This window comes from Bactrocera oleae, chromosome 2 (genome assembly GCF_042242935.1).
Source record: "Bactrocera oleae isolate idBacOlea1 chromosome 2, idBacOlea1, whole genome shotgun sequence".
Classification (NCBI taxonomy): domain Eukaryota; kingdom Metazoa; phylum Arthropoda; class Insecta; order Diptera; family Tephritidae; genus Bactrocera; species Bactrocera oleae.
In genome coordinates this window covers 94,151,316-94,171,320 of record NC_091536.1, presented here as the reverse complement: position 1 = coordinate 94,171,320, position 20,005 = coordinate 94,151,316, and the positions used below count along the sequence as shown (strand labels likewise).

At 32.7% G+C, this 20,005-nt stretch overlaps 1 protein-coding gene across 37 annotated transcripts in view; it reads left to right on the top strand.

Moving 5' to 3' along the window:
* Positions 1-713: 713 nt before the first annotated feature.
* slo (calcium-activated potassium channel slo) overlaps positions 714-20,005 on the top strand; it is a 122,285-nt gene continuing 102,993 nt past the window's right edge. For 7 of the 37 annotated variants that reach the window (XM_036357058.2, XM_036357059.2, XM_070106039.1 and 4 more), the window contains exons 1-3: positions 717-1,215; positions 3,377-3,527; positions 16,258-16,596. In XM_036357058.2, coding sequence (XP_036212951.1) covers positions 3,468-3,527; positions 16,258-16,596 — 399 coding nt within the window. In that variant the 5' untranslated portion in view covers positions 717-1,215; positions 3,377-3,467. Of the gene's footprint in view, positions 1,216-3,376; positions 3,528-11,943; positions 12,071-12,188; positions 13,308-16,257; positions 16,597-20,005 lie in introns of those variants that run through there. The other 30 variants (XM_036357031.2, XM_036357030.2, XM_070106035.1 and 27 more) reach the window with 8 other exon arrangements.

The window sequence follows — 20,005 nt, the reverse complement described above, 5'->3', positions numbered from 1 at the left end:
ATCAGCGAAACGAGAAAGGATAACAATTCGAGAATAAACAGTGAAACAGTAGCAGTTTTAGCGTGCGACAGACACAACGAACGAGCGGGAAAATACTAAGGAAGCAAAAAAATATACCGTTAGAAAAGTAAAAGTGAAATGTCAAAAGGGATTAGTAACCTGAAATGTGGCAAAAAGTGAAAACACAATGTAATTAGGGCGCAGTAAACCAAAAACAATAAGTGAATGCTTAATAAACAAGAGTTGGACGAAGCGCATATTAAAAGAGGAGAATGGTTTGATGGCATAATATAAAATGTCGATTTTCCGATTACTAACTATTTTTCTTTTTGTTTTTATTGTCATTTTCAGCGCTGGAAAAAATCAACGAAAATTTTTAAAATCAAGCTGACTGCGTTTCAACAAGAAAATGAGAGTATAATACACTAACAACAATAAAGAAACATTGAAACAGTGTGTGCGTACGAATATCAGTGGAAAAGTTTTTAAAATTAAAGAAAATAAAAATCATTTTGACTATTTGCAAGCGTTTACAAGCAGTGCTGAGAAGCTTCGAAGAAATTCTGCAGCAAAGTTCATAGCAACAACAACAAAGATTACAGTGTAAAAGTACGCACAATTAAATCGCGGTGCGTATAAGAATTACAACAAAAATAAAAATTAGTTAAAATAAAAATACCAATTTATAGCAATAGCAAAGCAAAATGTTTACAAAAATATTCTTAAATATTTATCCACGCGTATAAAGTTCTTCAACTCGCGCTTGTCGTTTAAATAAATTCTAAACCAAATACATATATACTACTTCTACTACTACTCATACCTACTACAAATATATATATATATAATATATGTATGTATGTGTTTACAATATAACCAAATTAACTTAATGTGCAAAGAAATCGTTGCGTGTTCATTAGCTAACCGTAAAATATCAACAAATATCAGTGAATATCAGCAAATTTCGGCAACTAACGCTCAGCTAAGCGATCATTTGTATTTGCAAGACATTTTAACACACGCACTCTTCAGTTGCGGCAATTGCAATTAGATAAAGTTTCGTTTGCGATGATATAAGTGCATGTTTGTAATACTTTTGCGCAGGCGCGCAAGCTGCAAAACAAAGAACCGCTACTGCTGAAACATGCAAAATTTCATAGTGTGAATGTTGGCAACGCTGGCGTGCCTCGGTGGTTTTGCCTGTATTAGGACTAGGTAAGTGAATTGACTCTAAGATAAGTGGTAAGGTATATTATAGTTATTAACACACCGAAAAAGTCAGGATTCGAATAACTTTTGGCACTAACCCTAATCAATATTGGTGAGAAATTATGAAACAGTGACTGATTTCTGAATTACAAACTGTTTTGTATTGCATCTTTAACCATTGAAAATTAAATATCAAGTTTCTATTTGGATTTCATATTTAATTATTAAATTGTAATATTTTTATCATTTTATCATCTGATCAAATTTGACGCCGACACTAGCATTATCGAACCGATAAGATATTTTTTTAGATTTATTTATGTTCGTGTGAAGTTTGATCTCCATATATCAATTAGTGTGTGTTTGGTAGTTGTTTGTTTACAATGCGACAAATTTGTCTGACGATTTTCGCCAATTAAAGAACGGCGCTGTCCGGGTAAAATTTGATCAGATGGTAGGTATCAAAATTTGTACATTGAGACTAATTTTTTTTGGAATTGGAACTGTGTTCTTTGCTGAATATAAACTTTTGTTAAATATTTGTTCAAGTTTTTATATGCAGTACCCATTGATCTTATGTGACAAGGCTTTATACCGACTCTGAATGGCGGACTGTAGAATTTATATGTGCAACTTATTCAGGTTAGTAACAGACCAGAAGACATGATACAGTCTGCAGAAAAGCAAAAGATTAAGAAACTGTCGCCTTAGAAATTTCAAATGTGAACACCTCTCTAATTTTTTATTTACATTAACTTTTAATATAAAGAGTGTACGGTATAGTGAATTCGATAACATTTGCCTTATTTATGCAACTGATTTCAATATGTGTTCACATTACGATAATGCACCTCAATGAGCCAGCATTCAGAATTCTAGGTGGACGCTTCATATTTCACTCAAGGACTTAAAAGAAAGATACTGTAAAGATTTCACAAAAAGTCAAAGTATAAGGTAGCAAAGTAAAAAGAAGGATGTGGGTTTTAAAGCCAATGAGCGTCTATTTTTAATTTTTTCTAATTTTTAATTGTTCATACATTCTGTAGTGCAGATGGCGATGCGGTTTTCTATCCTCGATTAAGCTGAAAGGTAACTGATTGTGTACTCTTTTGGTAAAAAATCAATATTCTAAGATTTAATCACAGACGGTGAAGGAAAAAAGTAGCGTCCATTACCAACCCCGTCATGCGAACTTTTTCCAACAATTATTTCGTACTTGTTAGGTATTTCTGTGAAGTGGAGCCGGAAACTCCAGAACACCTGTCAATAGACTGCACAGCAGTTGGGGGCTAAGTGAGTCGTTGTGACTTAGGGGTGGGCACTTCTATTCTATTCTGTTCTAAGTATTTCAAAGCGTGAAGCTAGTAATTTCGTGCCGCTCAGATTTGTTACTAAATTTTTGCCAACATTTAAGTATATTCAAGTTGTTTACTCGCATCAAACTTGCCATTACTTAATCTATAAATTTTCAAAAATATATCTACATTTACTTTGTTAAAGCAGTCCGTAAACTATATCAAATTGTGGGCGAATACAATCACTTCGCATCGGTACTTGATTGTAAAAAGAAAAACTACTTTGATCCAACAGTGTAGTTAAAATAACAAAAGAGTGAATATTTACACGAAGTATAGTAATTTTGTAAGCGAGGTAACTAACCACTTTGATTTCAACGAAGTGCCATTTAAAAGAGATAGTATTCCGTTGATTACTGTACATCAACTTTTCGAAGACACGGTATTCTCTGCAACGACAATTAACTAATTAATACTCGTAATGCCTGTCTGACATTCGACCACTGAATTATTTGCAGAGCTTAGCTGAGAACTCGGAGTGCTAGGCGAATAAAAGTCAGATCATAAGATATTCCACCACAAATACTTTAAGTGATATCAATAATATAGTTTTACGACCAAGAGTTATTCGATTTCTGTCTAAACCGGTTAGTTTACCATTTTATATTATAGTAGAATTTGAGTAACAATGTGCATAAAATGAATTACCTTTAGTAAACATATGTCTATGTTACGAATAATATTAGCTTATTATATAATATAAATAAATATCACTAGCATACTATTTTTATGTTATTGCAATTTCTTTTGAGAAATTTTTATTAATTTATTTTATTACATTTGCTAATAACACATAACAATACGCACGGAAGCACTACCGATAATAACGAAAAAAAATGTTAACTTGCCTAATTATCAACAATCACAAGCCACACAGTGATTAATCACAAATAAATAATACAAATGGTTTATTGGTGTCCGAACTGTCATGATGCATCGGTGCTGCCGCCACTCTCCACGCAGGTAACACTATTAATGTCCCCCGAAAGCGCCGGGCTATTCATTGACTAAAATCAAACGCAATTCATTTACTAAACACATCTGAAGGACTGCTAGTGAGCCTATCAGCAGATTTGTAACATACATGCTCATATACTTACATATATTATATATATGTATATGCTTGGATAATATATTGTATATCAAATCTCGAAAATTAATTATAAATATGCCTCTTCACTATGTATAGAAATTATAGAATTCTTCGTGTTTGCCGTTAGTATACAGTTACTACAAAAAACCGGTTGACCTCTGCTTGAAGGTCAAGCCAATTTATTGTTTATCGAGCACTGTGACAAGCGACAATTGCAGAAATTATTGTCAAGCGCTACTAAAAAAGCTGAATATAAGCCCGTAAATATGTATGTGTGTCTGTGTTGGCAAATGGAAATCTGCCGTGGACGAATGAAATGGACACGTACTACTTATAAATATTAGTTGAAGGTGGCTGAAATGAATATTTTGGTGCGTTCGCTGCGGTTTCGGGTGACTTATGCCACGATGAAGGGTTACTGATGTGAACTGTGAACTGGTCGTTTGTGGAAATTTTATGACGCCAATGAAAATGAAACGAGTCACATTTAACAGAAAATCAATTCAATTGGTTAGCCACGACAAAAACTAATAATCATAGGCGAATGCTTGCGTGCTTTAGATCTGCTGTGTGTGTGTAAGGGTAGGTTGGCTTTCGGTCACACACGCGGAATGACAAAATGACACTACATTAAGCGGAATGCCAGCGAAATGACAGGTTGAAGGCTTAAATCGATTTTTGCCCATTATAATGCGCCCTCACACTTTCGCACACAAATACACACATACATACGCGAGCTTTTTATTTGCAAGTATTAACGGCTATCTATTATGGAAGAGAAACTCACGCGCCATTTCACTTTCTTTCCTTGCTTGCAGTGACTATGTACATACATACATATATGTGTGTGCTTTTGTGTGCGTGTTTTTGTTAATTTATATACTTTCTTAGGGCAATGACGACAATTCGTCTGGAAAATGTCAATCGCCAGATAAAAACGAACGTCTAGGCGAATGGCTGAATGGGTGAATGCAAGAAATTAGGTCACCATTACTGTGTAGAATAGCCGTAAATGCATACACATACAGACATAAATGTAGTCCTTATACAAGAATACTAAGCAATCGAAATACTTTTTGGAGGTTTTATGATTTTCCTACAGCATTTGTGTTTTGTTAGCAACTGTAGTAAATGAATATTGTTTTATTAAAATATATTCATTGAAAAATATGTTTCAACGAATTTCTCTTAAAAACTAAATAAAAAGCATAAAGCTTTACATAAAGGTATAGCTTTACATTAAGAAATGTTACGAAGAAATGACACTAACACTTCGTTATTATTCATTTATATTAGGTATATGACGGCTAGTCGTATTATTGACGCGATTTTAACTATTTTTGGCCCTCCAAATTGTTGTTACCGTTGTTACCAAAAAATACGCTCTCGGAGTTGCATTAAGGTAACTCACATACTGACAGTCAATCGAAAGTTTGAACATCTTTTATTTAAGTATATGTGCGTTGTGAAACTATTGACCTTATTTTATCATTTTTAAGGAAAAGGCACATTATTATCAGGAAAATATGCTTTCTGACGTCTTTAATAAATTTATCTCACAGATTGTCTGATATTTTCGCTATAAAGTCAAAAATAGGCACATATACCATATTTGGTATTTGAGGACTTGAAAATCTATAGTCAGCATTCGGCCATTTTTGGTTGAGAAACGGAATGGCATACCTTGAAAGCACTTTTTGTGTAAACTTTTGTTTCAATGCCTTCATTGGTGCTTGACTTGTTATATAGTGTAAAGTGGAAAAACCAGATGTCCGATTTTCACACCGAAATATAATAATGAAAGGGTAATATTTTGCACCAACTTTGATTGATACACCTGAGACAATAAATTTCGCCTAAATATGGGCGATGCCCAATTTATAAGTTTTATACCATTATATTACGGGTATGAAATTTAATCCTTCTAATGTATTAACATATTTAGTTTTGTTTTCATAATTTTTCAAGATAACAGTTATAAAGGGAGTGGGCGTGGTTATCAACTGATGTTATCAATTTCTGCAGTGCATAAAGAGTAGCAATAAAGACTGGTTCCTAGCAAAATTTGTTGACTTAGCTTTAGTTGTTGGTGAGATATGTACTTTAAGTCTATTAAATGGCGGGGTCATGCCTACGTTTTAAAAATTTTAAACCACAGATGCTCATCCATATTTTAATATCATGTACCAAATTACAGTTTTGTATCTTAACTTGGAGCTTAGTTATAGCTCTTTATAGGATTTCGCTAAACGTCATTATGGCGGCGTGGAAATATTACAATTCAGTATATCTGCAATACGAACAGAAAAATTTATTTGACTATGTTCAGAAAAAGTTAGTGCTGAATTTAACAATTTAGTGAGTTTTTTCTAAGATTAATTCTATTGTTACTTCGCGATGCGCCTAAATGTAGCCTACAATTACTATTATGGTGAGGATATTTGTTTTGCTTTTTGTATACCTAGCACATATAACATCTCAAAACTTATTCTTTTCCTATTTAAAATTTGAAAGCTCTTCGTTGTAGTAATTGTATCAAAAGGTTCAAAAGTGAATAGCAACATGGCCATTTTATTGTAAATTCAGAAAATGTGAAATTTCTTTTATTTGTTAAAAAAAAAAGTGATTGGTTTTATATAAATACACACATGAGTATGTAGATATTTACAAAAATCAGGAATTGTTAAAAAACTGAAACACTTACGCGAGAATAATAATGGATTCGTTGCGTGTGCGTCAATGGCTTCAATCTCCATTGTCTCTCGATCCACTTAAATATTCGATATAATTTCCTTATCTCAATATTCCTTTCATTTTTATTTGCCAAAATGAAAGAAAACAATAAACTGCTGTAAGAGTAAAGTCAAAAATATGAAAAAAACTTAAGAAACAAGGTCAATGAAAAGACGCGGCTGTAATCGACATGAACTCCACTGTTGACTCTTCGAATGGATAAACAAATAAAATGGGACAAACTGCGTCATTTGCAAGAAAACACTTCAATTCTCCAGCTTTCAGCGTGTTCATTCGCACTCAATCGCCACTCTCATGTATTGTACTTGATTCCATCTAGTGCCTTTATTCTCCATACACAAATCGAGCATGTGCGTGTGTGTGCGTGTGCATGGCTCTTCAGCTGCTCATCTGGCGCGAATTGATGTGTGTACTTTGCTGTTTGCCGTTTGTTGGCCATTTGCCTCTCTATTTGACTGCTTGCTCTCATAACTTTACATTTATTAATATTTTCTGACAATAAAAGATGCGATCGGCAGCTGCTCTGCGCCTGTTTGTGTGTTTGAATGCCAGCACATTGAATGAACTTTTAGACCATAAATTCGAGAATGAAAACATAAAAAAATAAATAAAAATTCGGAGAATATAACAGCTGCAACAACGCACGGTGGGGAAGATAAATGTGATAAATTGTTCTGAGACTTTTTTTACTACACCACTTTTATTTTGACCAAAAAATATGAATTTGCATTAAGTCCAAAAATCAGTTCTAACAGTTTTATGCAGAATTTTAATTAATCTAAATTAAATGTCTGACCCTATTAAGGTAATTTAAAAATTTTTAATGTTGCTCAGTAAAATTTATTTACAGTGCAAACGAAATTTGTATTAATTAACATTTATAAAACCTTTACGTTTTCTGGTCGTTATTTATTTTTATCTATGAACTATTAATCAAGTACAAACCATGTTTGTTATTTAAATGTTTCATATATTTCGATTACCTTGCGAATCTGAAAGAGTCCTCCTAGTTTTTGTCAAATACAAATCTCCTCGATCACTATATTTAGTTGTTGCTTTAATCTTTGTTTAAATATTATATTTTTTTTAGGCTTCTTTCACTTTCTAATTAATTATATATGAATAGTTTATTCCTCCTAATCAACTGATGCTGTATGCACTGAACATTTTACATTTTATTCAAAATAAAAACCGGAAAAATATTGCTTCCAAACATTAACATCATCCTAAATGTAGGCAACGCTTTACATTTACTCAAAAAAACCCGATAAAGATGTAAAGAAACATTGCCTACATTTAGGCACATTTATTCACAAAAAAGTGGTCATACAAGTATAACAAAATAACGCTTTCAATTATTGAAACAACAACGCCCGATGATATTTTAGTAAAATAAATAATTAAACAGTTCTTTGTAGAAATTTGATTTTTAATATGGACAATTATTAAAATTACTAAAAGTGCTTCCAAAATTGTAAAATACTTGGTACTTCGGAAATTGTAATTCGTATTTGGTAATTACCGATTCTTTCTATAGGCTGTACCAAATTACTCAATATTGTTGATCCACATAGTTGTGGAAGAAATTTTCAATTATTATTATGAATTGTAGCATATTAAGCCCAATTTAACTTTTTTATAAAAAAAAAGTATTCTAGTTTTTCAAATTTTTTAAGTGAAGGTTTTTTTTTTGTAAATAATAAAATAAATATTTGTAAATAAATTGCTACAGTGGATAAGTAACCATATAATCATATGAGAATTAAATAATAATAGTATGCAATATACATGTGTATATTAATTTAAAAATAATTTATATATTATTTAGTGAAATTTTTTAAATTATTGATTCTGAAGTGAAATAGTAAATTTCATAAATTTTTTATTGATATACAAAATTTTGTGAAAATTTAATATATTAATCTTTTTAGTTTTATTTCTAATGTTTAAGAAAATATAAGTAAATTTTTTTAACACATTCCTTTTCCCGATTTGAGAAAATTTCATACAATTAATACAAATATTTTTAAATCATATTCACTCGCTCCACTGTGCAGCAATACATAGATAGTGTAAATAAACATGTTGTTGGTTGACAGATTGACGAATTGGCGCGACGACTGTTTGCCCGCCGGTCACAAGCAACCGCAGTCTTCGTCGCTACTTTGCTATGCTTTCGCCGAGATTGCGGTGGCAACAGCGGCGGTATGTGTTTGTTGCTGCTGACGGCTGCTGCGTCTATTTATATTGTGCGCGTTCTCGGCTGCATTTAAACACACACACATACGTACATACACACCAGCAAGCATAAGTACCAAAACACATGTGGAGGTGTTACAGTCGCAATCGCCGCTGCAGTTCACAGCTGGTGCCAATGTTGTTGTATTTGGCCGACGTATTGCGGCATTTGTTGTTGTTATTTACCGTTCATTTCGATATTTTTTTAGTAAATAACAATTCGATGACTAAATTAGCCTGTTTGGTATGCGTGCGCGATTTATGATTCACATTAATTGACATTAATGCCAAGGGTGTGCCTTTAATGGGAGGCAATTGTGACAACTTCACCGAAAAAAATATGTCAAAATAGTTAATTAGTGTGTTTCAGTAAATTCGCCTCTGATGTACCTGCAATGTCAGGCACTTAAAAAATGCCTCACTTAAGTGCTCACAATTTATGACTCCCAGAAGTCACGCATTTTTAGCGGTATTGTAATTATTTGTGCATTTTCACTGCACCCTCTACTAGCCTCTTTAGTTGCAGCGCAATGCACTTTTCCTAATTGCATTAGGCAACGCGGCCACAAATGTGCAAATGACTTCATGCAAGTGCATTATTTCCCATAATTTAACTTACACTAATGTGGTCATGCGCTCCAAGTTAGACATTTTTATTACTCTCGTTATGGTCATATTTCTGCAGGAATATTGCTTTGCATTAGTGAATTCCAAATACTAAATTTTGAAGTAGAAATACAAAGTTGACGCGGATAATTATTATTTAGAAAAAACGCTTGTGATTTCAAAAGAAAATAGACAAGTATTTGCTATCAATTAAGTAAAAATATTCGTGGCAAAATATTTTTTTATTAAACATAAAATCTTACGTCAATTCTAAATTAGCTAAACAGTTAAAAACTTAGTTGTAAATTTTTTTTCTACCTTGATGTGTCCCTTATCTAGTGTGAAAATTAAAAAAAAAAAACCGATCTCATCATTTGATAGGTTATAACTAAAATAACGTACGAAAATTGTAAATCGATATCTCAAACAGTTTTTGAGTTACAGATTTCGAAAGTGTAACCATCCGTTAAATGAACTCCACCAATTTATCTTTAAACGCGTGTTTCGAAAAACTACATATCTCATTTACTTGAGTGAGTGAGAAATTGTGGAGATGAACATTTGTCGTTCATCTGCAGCTTGATGAACTTCGTAAAAGTCTTCGACCTTTATGAGATGTAAAAAAGATTTCAAATTATTGTCATCAGATTTTCTTATGTTCTTTAACAACTAAATATTTCTCTAATAAAATGAATTCATCAAATTCTTTCAGTTTCTGCTGAACAATATTTGAAGAATTATGATTCAAATCTATATGTTGTTGCTTTCCGTTTAACAGGTCATCCGAACTTTTCGGAATTTAAATAAAGGTTTTACAATTACAGTATTAGTAGAGATTTTTCCATGGATAAATAAATATTATTCTTCGAGAAGGCAATGTTCTAGTGATTATGGCTGCGTAAAGTACTGGCAGAGTAATTTTAAAAGTCTCCTAACTACATATAGGTATAATAGTAAGAACGTCTTAGCGGCAGAGGTTCTTGTTATGTTTTCTCAGATTGTTCTCGTTTAAATAAAAATTGTGAGAGATAAGAGGTTTCAGTATTTCAGTAAAAAACAATAATTTACTTTGTCTGAAATATACAAAGAATATTTAACTAATTGACTTAATTAAGGGTCTATAAAAAACGACTTCAAGTGTGTTATAAGAAAAAGAAAATACTTGTTATTCAAAGCGTTTTCAATGTCAGCTTTCAGCTAATCAGCACTTCCATTCTTCTAGCCTTGGCTTTGTACTTATTCTCTCGCATTATTTCTTAACTCCACAAAACATCAATTACCATAATTCTTGTTGGCTAATATTTATCTCTGCCACTTATCATTCATAGCATTCATATGCATTTTTTCATGTTCATTAGCCATTTGTTTATTCAAATAATACGAGTAAGCACGAGCAGCCATATCGACAAGCACACAAACAAACATACGTACACATAGTTGAAGGAAGGAAGAAGTACATGTCTGTTTACAGGGTAAATAGCTGTTCCATAAAGACAGTTGTAGGAACTTGACATTGCGTGTCACTTGAACATTTCCATGAAATAAACAATATGTCTAAATGTACAGCATAAAGAATAAGAAAGTAAATAAAGCAAGTACCAAGTTAATAATAGAGTTGGAAAAATTCTGTTTGAAGTTACTTGGAGTAGTGGTGCACCCACACATGTGATTACTTGAGAATTTAGAGTACATGAAAGTAAGTGGACCTATGCGGCTTTAAAAAAGTGAACAAATAATTGATTAAGCATTTGAAATTCAATTTTATTTAATTTTAGACATCCGTGAAACTTTTGTATAGAGTTTTATAATATTTTTTATATCAGGAGAAATATTTGTTCCAGCCTAGCCAGTGCTTATAATCTTAACCTTATAAAAATTAGCAAAAAAAACTGACAGAAAGCATGTAAAAGCACTCTTTACACTGCCTATGAAGCTTTATAAGAAACAGAAAATTTCCCTTTGTTGTTTTGATGTCCGAAAATGACAGGGCTTTTGATGTACAGTAATTCATTTTCTCAAATTTTTTTATATTTTGTTGGTAAGATTTCCATTTTCTAAGATGCTATTATTATTGATCAGTAAGCTATAACAGTGAATCTTCTTGTTTTCGTATAAAATAAAAAAATATGTCATGCAAAAGAGTCAAATGAAACCATGCGTTGAACGCAGTATAATATTACGGTTCGTGTTCAATGCGACAGTGACAGCTGAGATGCTGACGTCACAACATCAAGTGTTTTTCATAAATTGACTCGGTTGTTTATTAGTTCCTCTATTCAATCTACTCTAAAATAATAGAGTCAGCTTAACTTTATTTAAAAAATCATTGATTAGTTGTGAACTTTCAAGTATAAGTGGGATTCCCATGAAATTTACCGTAAATCCACTTTTAATGTCTCACATGTAAAATACCCATTTGCGCAACTGCTCCACAATACCCTGCGTGCATTGCTTCGTCCAACAACCACTCGAATAGCTCGCTACCGTTTCACTACTCGGCCATCAAGGAGTGACGTGTTGGAAAATATAATGACGCTAGAGTCTTACGACAATCGGTAGCACACTTGCGAAGCCCGCGACGGCCAACAGCGCTGCCACCAACAACAGAGCAGAGGCGCGACAGTTTTTTCGCGAAAGTCGACGCCTCGATACTCTTACGGTGACAATTTTTCACTTCAGTTGCGAAGAGTGAGCGATAGCGAGCGTTCCGTGCCACGGGATGAACGATTTTTAACTCGTTATACCAGTGCACCAAATCTCCTAAGAGTGAAATTCAAGTTCAAAGCAAAATAATTGTGTAACTTCAATGAAGCAAGTATTTTAGTTTCTCTAAAACAATAGAAAAATATTATAAATATTGTGCAATATAATGAAAATTTTATTTCTTTTTTTAAATATTTAATAAAATTTTCGTTTCGTTAATTTTTTCGCAGCTGTTGCCAAAGGCAACAACACGAAGCACACCGTGCATATTTATGTATATTGAGTAATCAAAGTGAAAATTCAAAATATAAAAGGCAACAAAAACAAAATTGTTGTGTCCAAGTGGGCGCGCGCACAACAACTCTCGGCGGCAAATTGTATTCAAGTATTTTCGCTTATGTTATATGTGCTGTTATTTTGGTCGCGCTGTATGACGTATTGAGGCACGCCACGGTCGGGCGCTCGTCCACGCTCGCCCGAATACACCATCTTTGTTGCTTCCTAGTTGCGGGCGCGTTTTTAGCGGGTCTTCAGAATTTCGACTAAAAATCTTTGTGTTGCTTTTGTGGTCACCGTTTTCGGGCTGTTGGTGTTGTTGTCACCATCGAAACGTGCGGTGAGAGTCGTTACTGTATTTAATTTGCGCGCCTCATAGCAAACTTAGCGCAATAATAAATTCACTTTGTTGTAATACTGAGCTAAGTGAAAGAAGTCTCAAGAAACAACAAAAAAATTTGCAAAAAGAAGACAACACGAAACTATTTTTTTTTTTGTAATTTTTGGCGAGGAAAATATTCGTTATGCGTTCATTGGCACAAAAATACGATGAAGGAAGCTGAGCGCGGCAAAAAAGTACGAGTACAACTCGTGTGAATGTGATAAAGTGAAGCGCAAACAAGAAGAAATAATAGAAAATTAGAAAATTCACTAAAATGCGCTGTTTGCTGTGTGACATAATGTGACTGAAAAGCGTTGTGCAAATGTTGTCAACCTCAGCAGCACCGCAGCCGATGAGCGCGCGCAAGTGTATGTTTGTGTGTGTTAGTGCATCACTTTATAATGTGCAAACATCATAAAATAAAACGCTAAACAGCGAGGTATTCAAAATGGTGGATAAAATTAAAATAATAATTGAAAAAGTAATTTAGATTGCAAATAAATTATAAAAGAAGCACGAGCTGCCAAAAATTAATCGCAAAAATTATTTTTGAAGCTAGTGCAAAATTTAGTGTAGCGTTTGTGTTAAAAAATGTAAACCGTGTTTTTATTGCGACAAAAAAATTATCCCAGTTATGGAAGATTTCGCTTTTGCGCTCAACGAAAGTGCTACCACAAACGTCATGAGCAATGTAAGGGTAATGAAAAAATAAAATATTTATGCATTCTCTTGATTTTGATTTTAAAATATTCTACCAGTTTGCGCAATTTTGGTAGTATAAACTAACTACTCTATTATCAAAAACACTCGTAAACTTTTCCTTCCTCTGCATCTCTTCACGTCACTTTTATAAAAAGTTGGAAGTGGCATGTTTTATTTGATTAATACCTTTTGTTGCTTCTAAAAAAATCAATATTTATCAAATCACATCAGCTTCGGAAGCTGGTTCCGTCCCGGAGGTCGCAGAATAATACACAACCCTGATTGAACTGAAATCTTATCATTATTATTTGACTGTTTTTAGGCCTGCTAGAACTTAAAATGAAATTATTGACCAAACATAACAGAGTATGTGATGAATATCCCCGTATTTGCACCATCTATTTTTCGCATATAAAAATTCATGATTTTGAATTGAGCAATCGAAGCATTAATATCACTATGCTATGTTGTATTATGCCTTCATCAGCTTGTTATGCATTTATGTGCCTGTCTCTTCATTCCCACTTGTGCATATGCAAGAATTAATGGCATTGAAAACAGTCATTAAATACTAAAAATGCTTGCCTGTGAATTGGCAGTGAACCAGTGCGTATGAGTAACACTTACCTACAATGACTATACACAAATGCATATATATATGTATGTGTGTAGGTATGTACAAGCGTAGTAGCCGAAATTGATTTTTAATTGAGAGTAAAATTTTGCCAATACACCGGTTCCTTAATAAATTCATTCTCAACTGTGTAAATAATACGATTAATATGCAACATTTTGATTGTTTTTCTCTTCCGATTTCATTTATTTTTAGTTTAGTTTATTTGTTTATTTTGTTTAATAGCAAATTTATCGCTTATTAAGTCACGAAACTTTGCATTATATTTGTTTTCAATGCAACATTCTTATATTGTTTACATTTTTAAGATTTGGAAGTAGTTTTATTAGAGTGTCAGAAACGTATACGCGACGCCATATAATAACAAAGGAGAGTACATTTGTTTTTTATATTCTCTTGGAAATTTTGCTATTTGATTAACTTATGTTCGCAAGAATCAAATTAATGTTATATGTATATATCTACTCTTATATAAACGTTATTTATTTGAGTTCGAAATTTTCAACTTTAGTTTAGTAATGAATTGTTGTTCCCGACTTGGTAAGGTTTTTATTTCGAAAGTATTTTTTCCATGCTAGAAAGACCAGAAATTGTATACGTTATCTTTCAAAATCGAGATAGAATGCAAAAAATTTTTTAGTTTTCGAAAAACGAGATGGCATTGCAAAACTTACCAGAATATGTAATAGCGGATCAAGTAATCCGAACATGCAGAAAAGTGCATGTTTTGCTAATTTTTTTGGAACGTGTTTATTGTTTGACGAACATTTTTATTAAACTAATTAGAATATAGAGAATAATCAAAATAATTATAATTTTTTGTTTTGAAATTAAGTTTTAACTAAAAAATACATTTATATTTTATTATCTAAATATTAAACTTATTAAAAATTTATTATAATGTTTTCGATCTCCTTTGCTTTATATGACAACCTGAATAAGTGTTATTTTTTAAATTACGACAAAGGTTCTCGACTAGATTGCTATTGCCTAGGTAGTAATAACTGAACAAAATAAAAAAATGGTTTTCAAAGATAGTACAAAATGCTGCCCAACGTTGTCAGATCTACATCCCCTTAATAAAAACTCATCCCCAGAACATTCCGGATGCTGCTCGGTTGACTGTCCTTTTTAGGCATTTTTGAACCATTCTCGACTTAACGTCGCACGTAAGACATATCATCCAAACCGGAAAAGTTTATTTTGACTTCATTAAAAATATAAAATTTCTCCAATCGTTTAAGGTCCAGGATTTGTGTAGTTTAGGTATTGTAGTCTTTCCTGACGTATTTTAAGTTCGAGTTTTTTTTTAATAAAGATAATCTATTAAATAATATGTAAACAAGCTTATTGCATTGAGTTATAATTATGATCAATCTAATAAATTGGACTCCAAAGTTTGAGAATTCACCTTCGGATTCATCCTTTAAACAAATTAATAAAAAGTTTAGCTGATCACCAAGCAGTGTTTTTGTTTATTGATTTCAGATAACTGCTCATATTCTACTCCTCTACCAAACGATCCCACCATTCTACACCATAGAGCTATTATGATATCTTAAATTGTGTGATCGGACTTACGTCTAAAATAATTATCCAATTCTATTTGATCTTGATATTGATGCATATGATACATATTTGAAGATTTATATTATTTCATGAATATAGAAAATACTTAATGGTTATTTTTAGCTTAATTTAACATTTTTAAACCATATCAATATAAAATGTGTATAAAAATGATAAAGACATGAAGGAGTAAGCGACTTAATATTATGTAGATTTCTTTCCCATACTACATACTCATACCTGTGTTTTGTTTTACTGACTCTTTAAAATTTCAGTTAAAAATCTTCGCAGTTAAGCTATAAGGTTTGTTTTTTTTTTACTGTTAGCACTATAAGTAATGTAGAAGCTCAATTTTTGACTCAATGTGTTTATTACAACTCATTGCATTTTCTCCCTGTAATCACACAAATTCACGTATATTCTTTACAAGGACTAGTTGTATATAGAAATAATCACTTATAAGAACCATTCTACACATATTCATTGCTGCAATAAATTAGCGGTCAACTTCTTATTTATATACCTATAATAGTATAGTATAGTAGTAGTATAATAGATATACATATAAATATAGATAAAAGGATACACCACATTATAAAATAACATTCATAATATTTATGTTTATATTTCAATGCCTAGTCATATAATGCTTTAATCATATCGAACCTCATTTATTTTAAGATTTTTTTCTACGCAAAATTAAAATAAAAATTTGCTATCACTTCACACATTGCAGGGGATGTCGGGGTGTGACCAAAGCACTGTCGAATCATTGGCCGAAGATCCAACAGATTCACCATTCGCTGCCGATGAGTGTCTCAAAGTACGCAAGTACTGGTGTTTTTTGCTCTCCAGCATATTTACCTTCCTTGCTGGGCTATTTATTGTGCTACTATGGCGAGCATTTGCGTTCATTTGCTGCCGCAAGGAGCCCGATTTGGGACCCAACGATCCCAAACAGAAAGAGCAGAAGGCGTCACGCAACAAACAAGAGTTCGAGGGTACCTTTATGACCGAAGCCAAAGACTGGGCTGGCGAGCTTATATCGGGACAAACGACAACTGGTAGAATTTTGGTAAGTAAAATAGACAATACTTTGTTTACAATAATATATTTATTTTTTTTGCGCTTGAAAAGTAGATTGATAGACCAAAAATACTTTTCAATTTCTAATTTGGGACAGTCTTTGATAAATTGAGAAACTCTTTAGCACTTGAACAGCCGCGTTTTCTTGATATGTCTTAGCATTACACTTAACTTTCACCGTACTAAACGCGCATTCCATTGTTGTTATTAAAGGTATAATTGCAGTGTTGGGTAACATTGTTGCCTCGACTTAATTGGTCATTCTACGTTTCATTTTAACACACATATCTTTTATGTTTCTTCTTTTTCTTGGTGCACCATGGCGTATGCGTGACTTTTTAATGTTCAATTTTATTTTATAACCCACCACAAGCTGGCTAACCAAGTGAATGGCCACATAATATAACGCCCACTTGGCGAATGGCTAGATCTGACATGAATCTACATAGTAAAGAAACTAAATAAGTAGCCGTTGCCGTTCGCTATTGACCATAATCGTGAGGGCTGCTTTTATGAGCTGTGAGTTTAAAACACCTAACTAAACGAAAAGTGTGTGTGTGTTTGTACGACTTAAGTCGGAAATTGTGGCACTTAAACTTCCGAGTTTTGACATGCTAAACGTAGCCTTTGGGCGCACAGTCAGTTTGCTTCATTGAAATTCGCCGTATCAGTCTTTATACATTTTGATTTATGCAATGGAAATGCATTTATCGCCATTTTTATGATAAGCGAGCATTTATAACTATGGAAATGGTAGGTTTTAAAACTAAAATAATAAACTAGCGACGATTTTGTACCGTTAAACAGTAAAGGAAACTCTTTACTTATATTTTTAGTGTAAATATACTGGAAAATTCAATGCAAATAGGGATTTCTTTTAATTAATTGCCTGTTAAAATGATTGCGCATTTTATAAATTTAGAATTTTACAAAATTATTTTTTACCACGCCAACACACAACTATTGGCGAGACGAGTGTTTGCACTTGGTATATAAATGCAAAAGTGAAAAATGTGCACTGTTGTTGTTTGTTGTATAAACAATTTTTGTCTGCATGCCTGTACACATACATGCACACTTCGGCGAGCAGCCGGTTATTAGCGCAAAGAAAAGGTCGCGTCAATGGCATTACACACTCGTTCATATGCACTTGCCAGCCAACAATATTACGTACTTGTACGCACATACATATGTATGAAGTATAGTATATCTAACGGTGCACGACACCCTGTAGAATCACTGCGGTTGATTGCAACGTTCCGCTGCTGTCGAAGTGCCAACATGAATTTCACATTTCTACTTTAATTTGCATACTTGCACTCGCACATTTTCCCCCATTGTGTTTTTTGGCTTCGCGATTTTTGTTCTTCAAACGGTTAACCCTTGAAAACTGAAATTGGACACGGTCAAGTGCACTTGTATGTGCGGCATGCTGCATACTTTCGCTCTTTATTACATTTATATTCGTTTATATGCTTGTATATGCATGTGTTATGTTCATACATATGACAAAATCAAGTGATTAGTAACCGATTCTTTAACCGGTCATTTGTGGACTAATATTTGCCCTGAATATTTTCTTTGTTTTATTCCTCGCGGTTTCACAACCCTCAATTGTAATTATATGGAACCTTTCTTCGGTTTAAGAGAGAGTCCATAGAAAATAAATAGTCCATTTTCTATTTTGCACCAGGATATTTCGAACATTCTCGCTATGTACTACAAGTATATTTTAGCCTATTTTAGAAAACTTTAAATAGTTTCACACATTTTTACAACCCGTAGGTAATGCACCAAAATCGTATTTGCTCCCAATGCCAAGCTACCTTACCTTTTAAACTATAACTTGCATTATATCTACCCATTGATTTGAAAAATCTGAGTCAAACTGGCTGTCAGCTGGTGCTCAATAAAGTTATAGCACTAACACTTTCTAACTACTGTTGGCACCACATAATCAAAATCGGTTTATAATACGCAAATATAACGGTACTTTAAACTTTATCCACCTACCACCTAACAAATACATCATAAGCAGAAACAAAGAAATCCTTAGAAATCCATGTGCTCGCTTACTTTTTTAAATGGGTAGAGTCGGTTCAAAGCTGTTTCAAGTGAATTACTTGTATGTTTTTATCCCATATTTAGTCGTCAATGTAAGAGATGTGCCTTTAGTATTTGTGTTTTAGAATTTAGAATTGTATAGTACTTGATTTTATTTATACTAGATATCTCAAAATATAATATTTCACTATTTTTTCGAATATCAAGGGCTCGAATGCAAGATTCCACCCGATCTTATAGTGTTTCTTGGTTACGTTATTGAATTATTTTGAATAATTCCAAAAATATAGATTCTTCAAGTGTTTTTAGTTTTCGTAATTACTTCATTAATCGGCATTACCATTGATCGTCGTTATCGGTGTTCTAAACATAGGTAAAGTGGGTTGTTTGCAGGATTATATGGGCTGATTCATATTGTACCTGTCGTCATTATCTTACTACCCGATAGTGCCAATTCAGTCTCTTTCGTCTACGATCACAAACATCATAGCTTCCTCTTGTGCCTGAGTGTAATCCTGGATCTATGTTATTACTAAGAAAGCTTCCCATGCATTTTAATTTCTTATAAAGTTAAGTGAAGGTTCCTTGGTTTTTATTCTTGATGTAAACTACGAATATTTATTTCAGATAGCTACAGTATTTACCTATAGCCAAGCAATAAATATTTGCATAAGTACAGCAACAAAAAATATCCACGTTAAATATAATTTTTGACGTTATAAAAAATTTTGACGTACGATAGTATTAAGCAGAATTATATTAGAATAGCGTCGTCGTAAATATTCTGAATTTATTATTCGTTAATTTTTTTATTTTAAAAATACTGAAATGGAACATATAGTGCTTACATCGTAACAAAAACAACATTTTCTTCACATATAAGTTCTGATTAGTTGTTTTTATCAACGATAAACTTATGAAAGTTATTTTTGATTGAACATCTTTCTATTCATAACAAGTACAATATATTAGAACTATGCTCTCTCATCACAAAAATTACATGTGAAGCCAACATAAATGTTATCGACTTCAACTTAGTACAAGGCTGTTTTAGCATTCCTTATTTAAGTGGTACAACCTCATTTAATATGCCAGAATATTTGTTTTATAGTTCAATTCGCTCGACTTAAAAGCCAAGTGGAAGACAGCTAAGATTACACGTGATTTTGAGCATGCCGGTTGATAGTAGGGCGCTAAAAATTTTTCTGAATTTAATATCCAGAACCATTTCTGTTACTTGGATCAGTCGAGTCAATTTCTTTGTCATACCTTTATATTTTACTTTATCATTATTAACGTGTTTGAGAAAGATACAGGTACTGTGTGTTTTACTA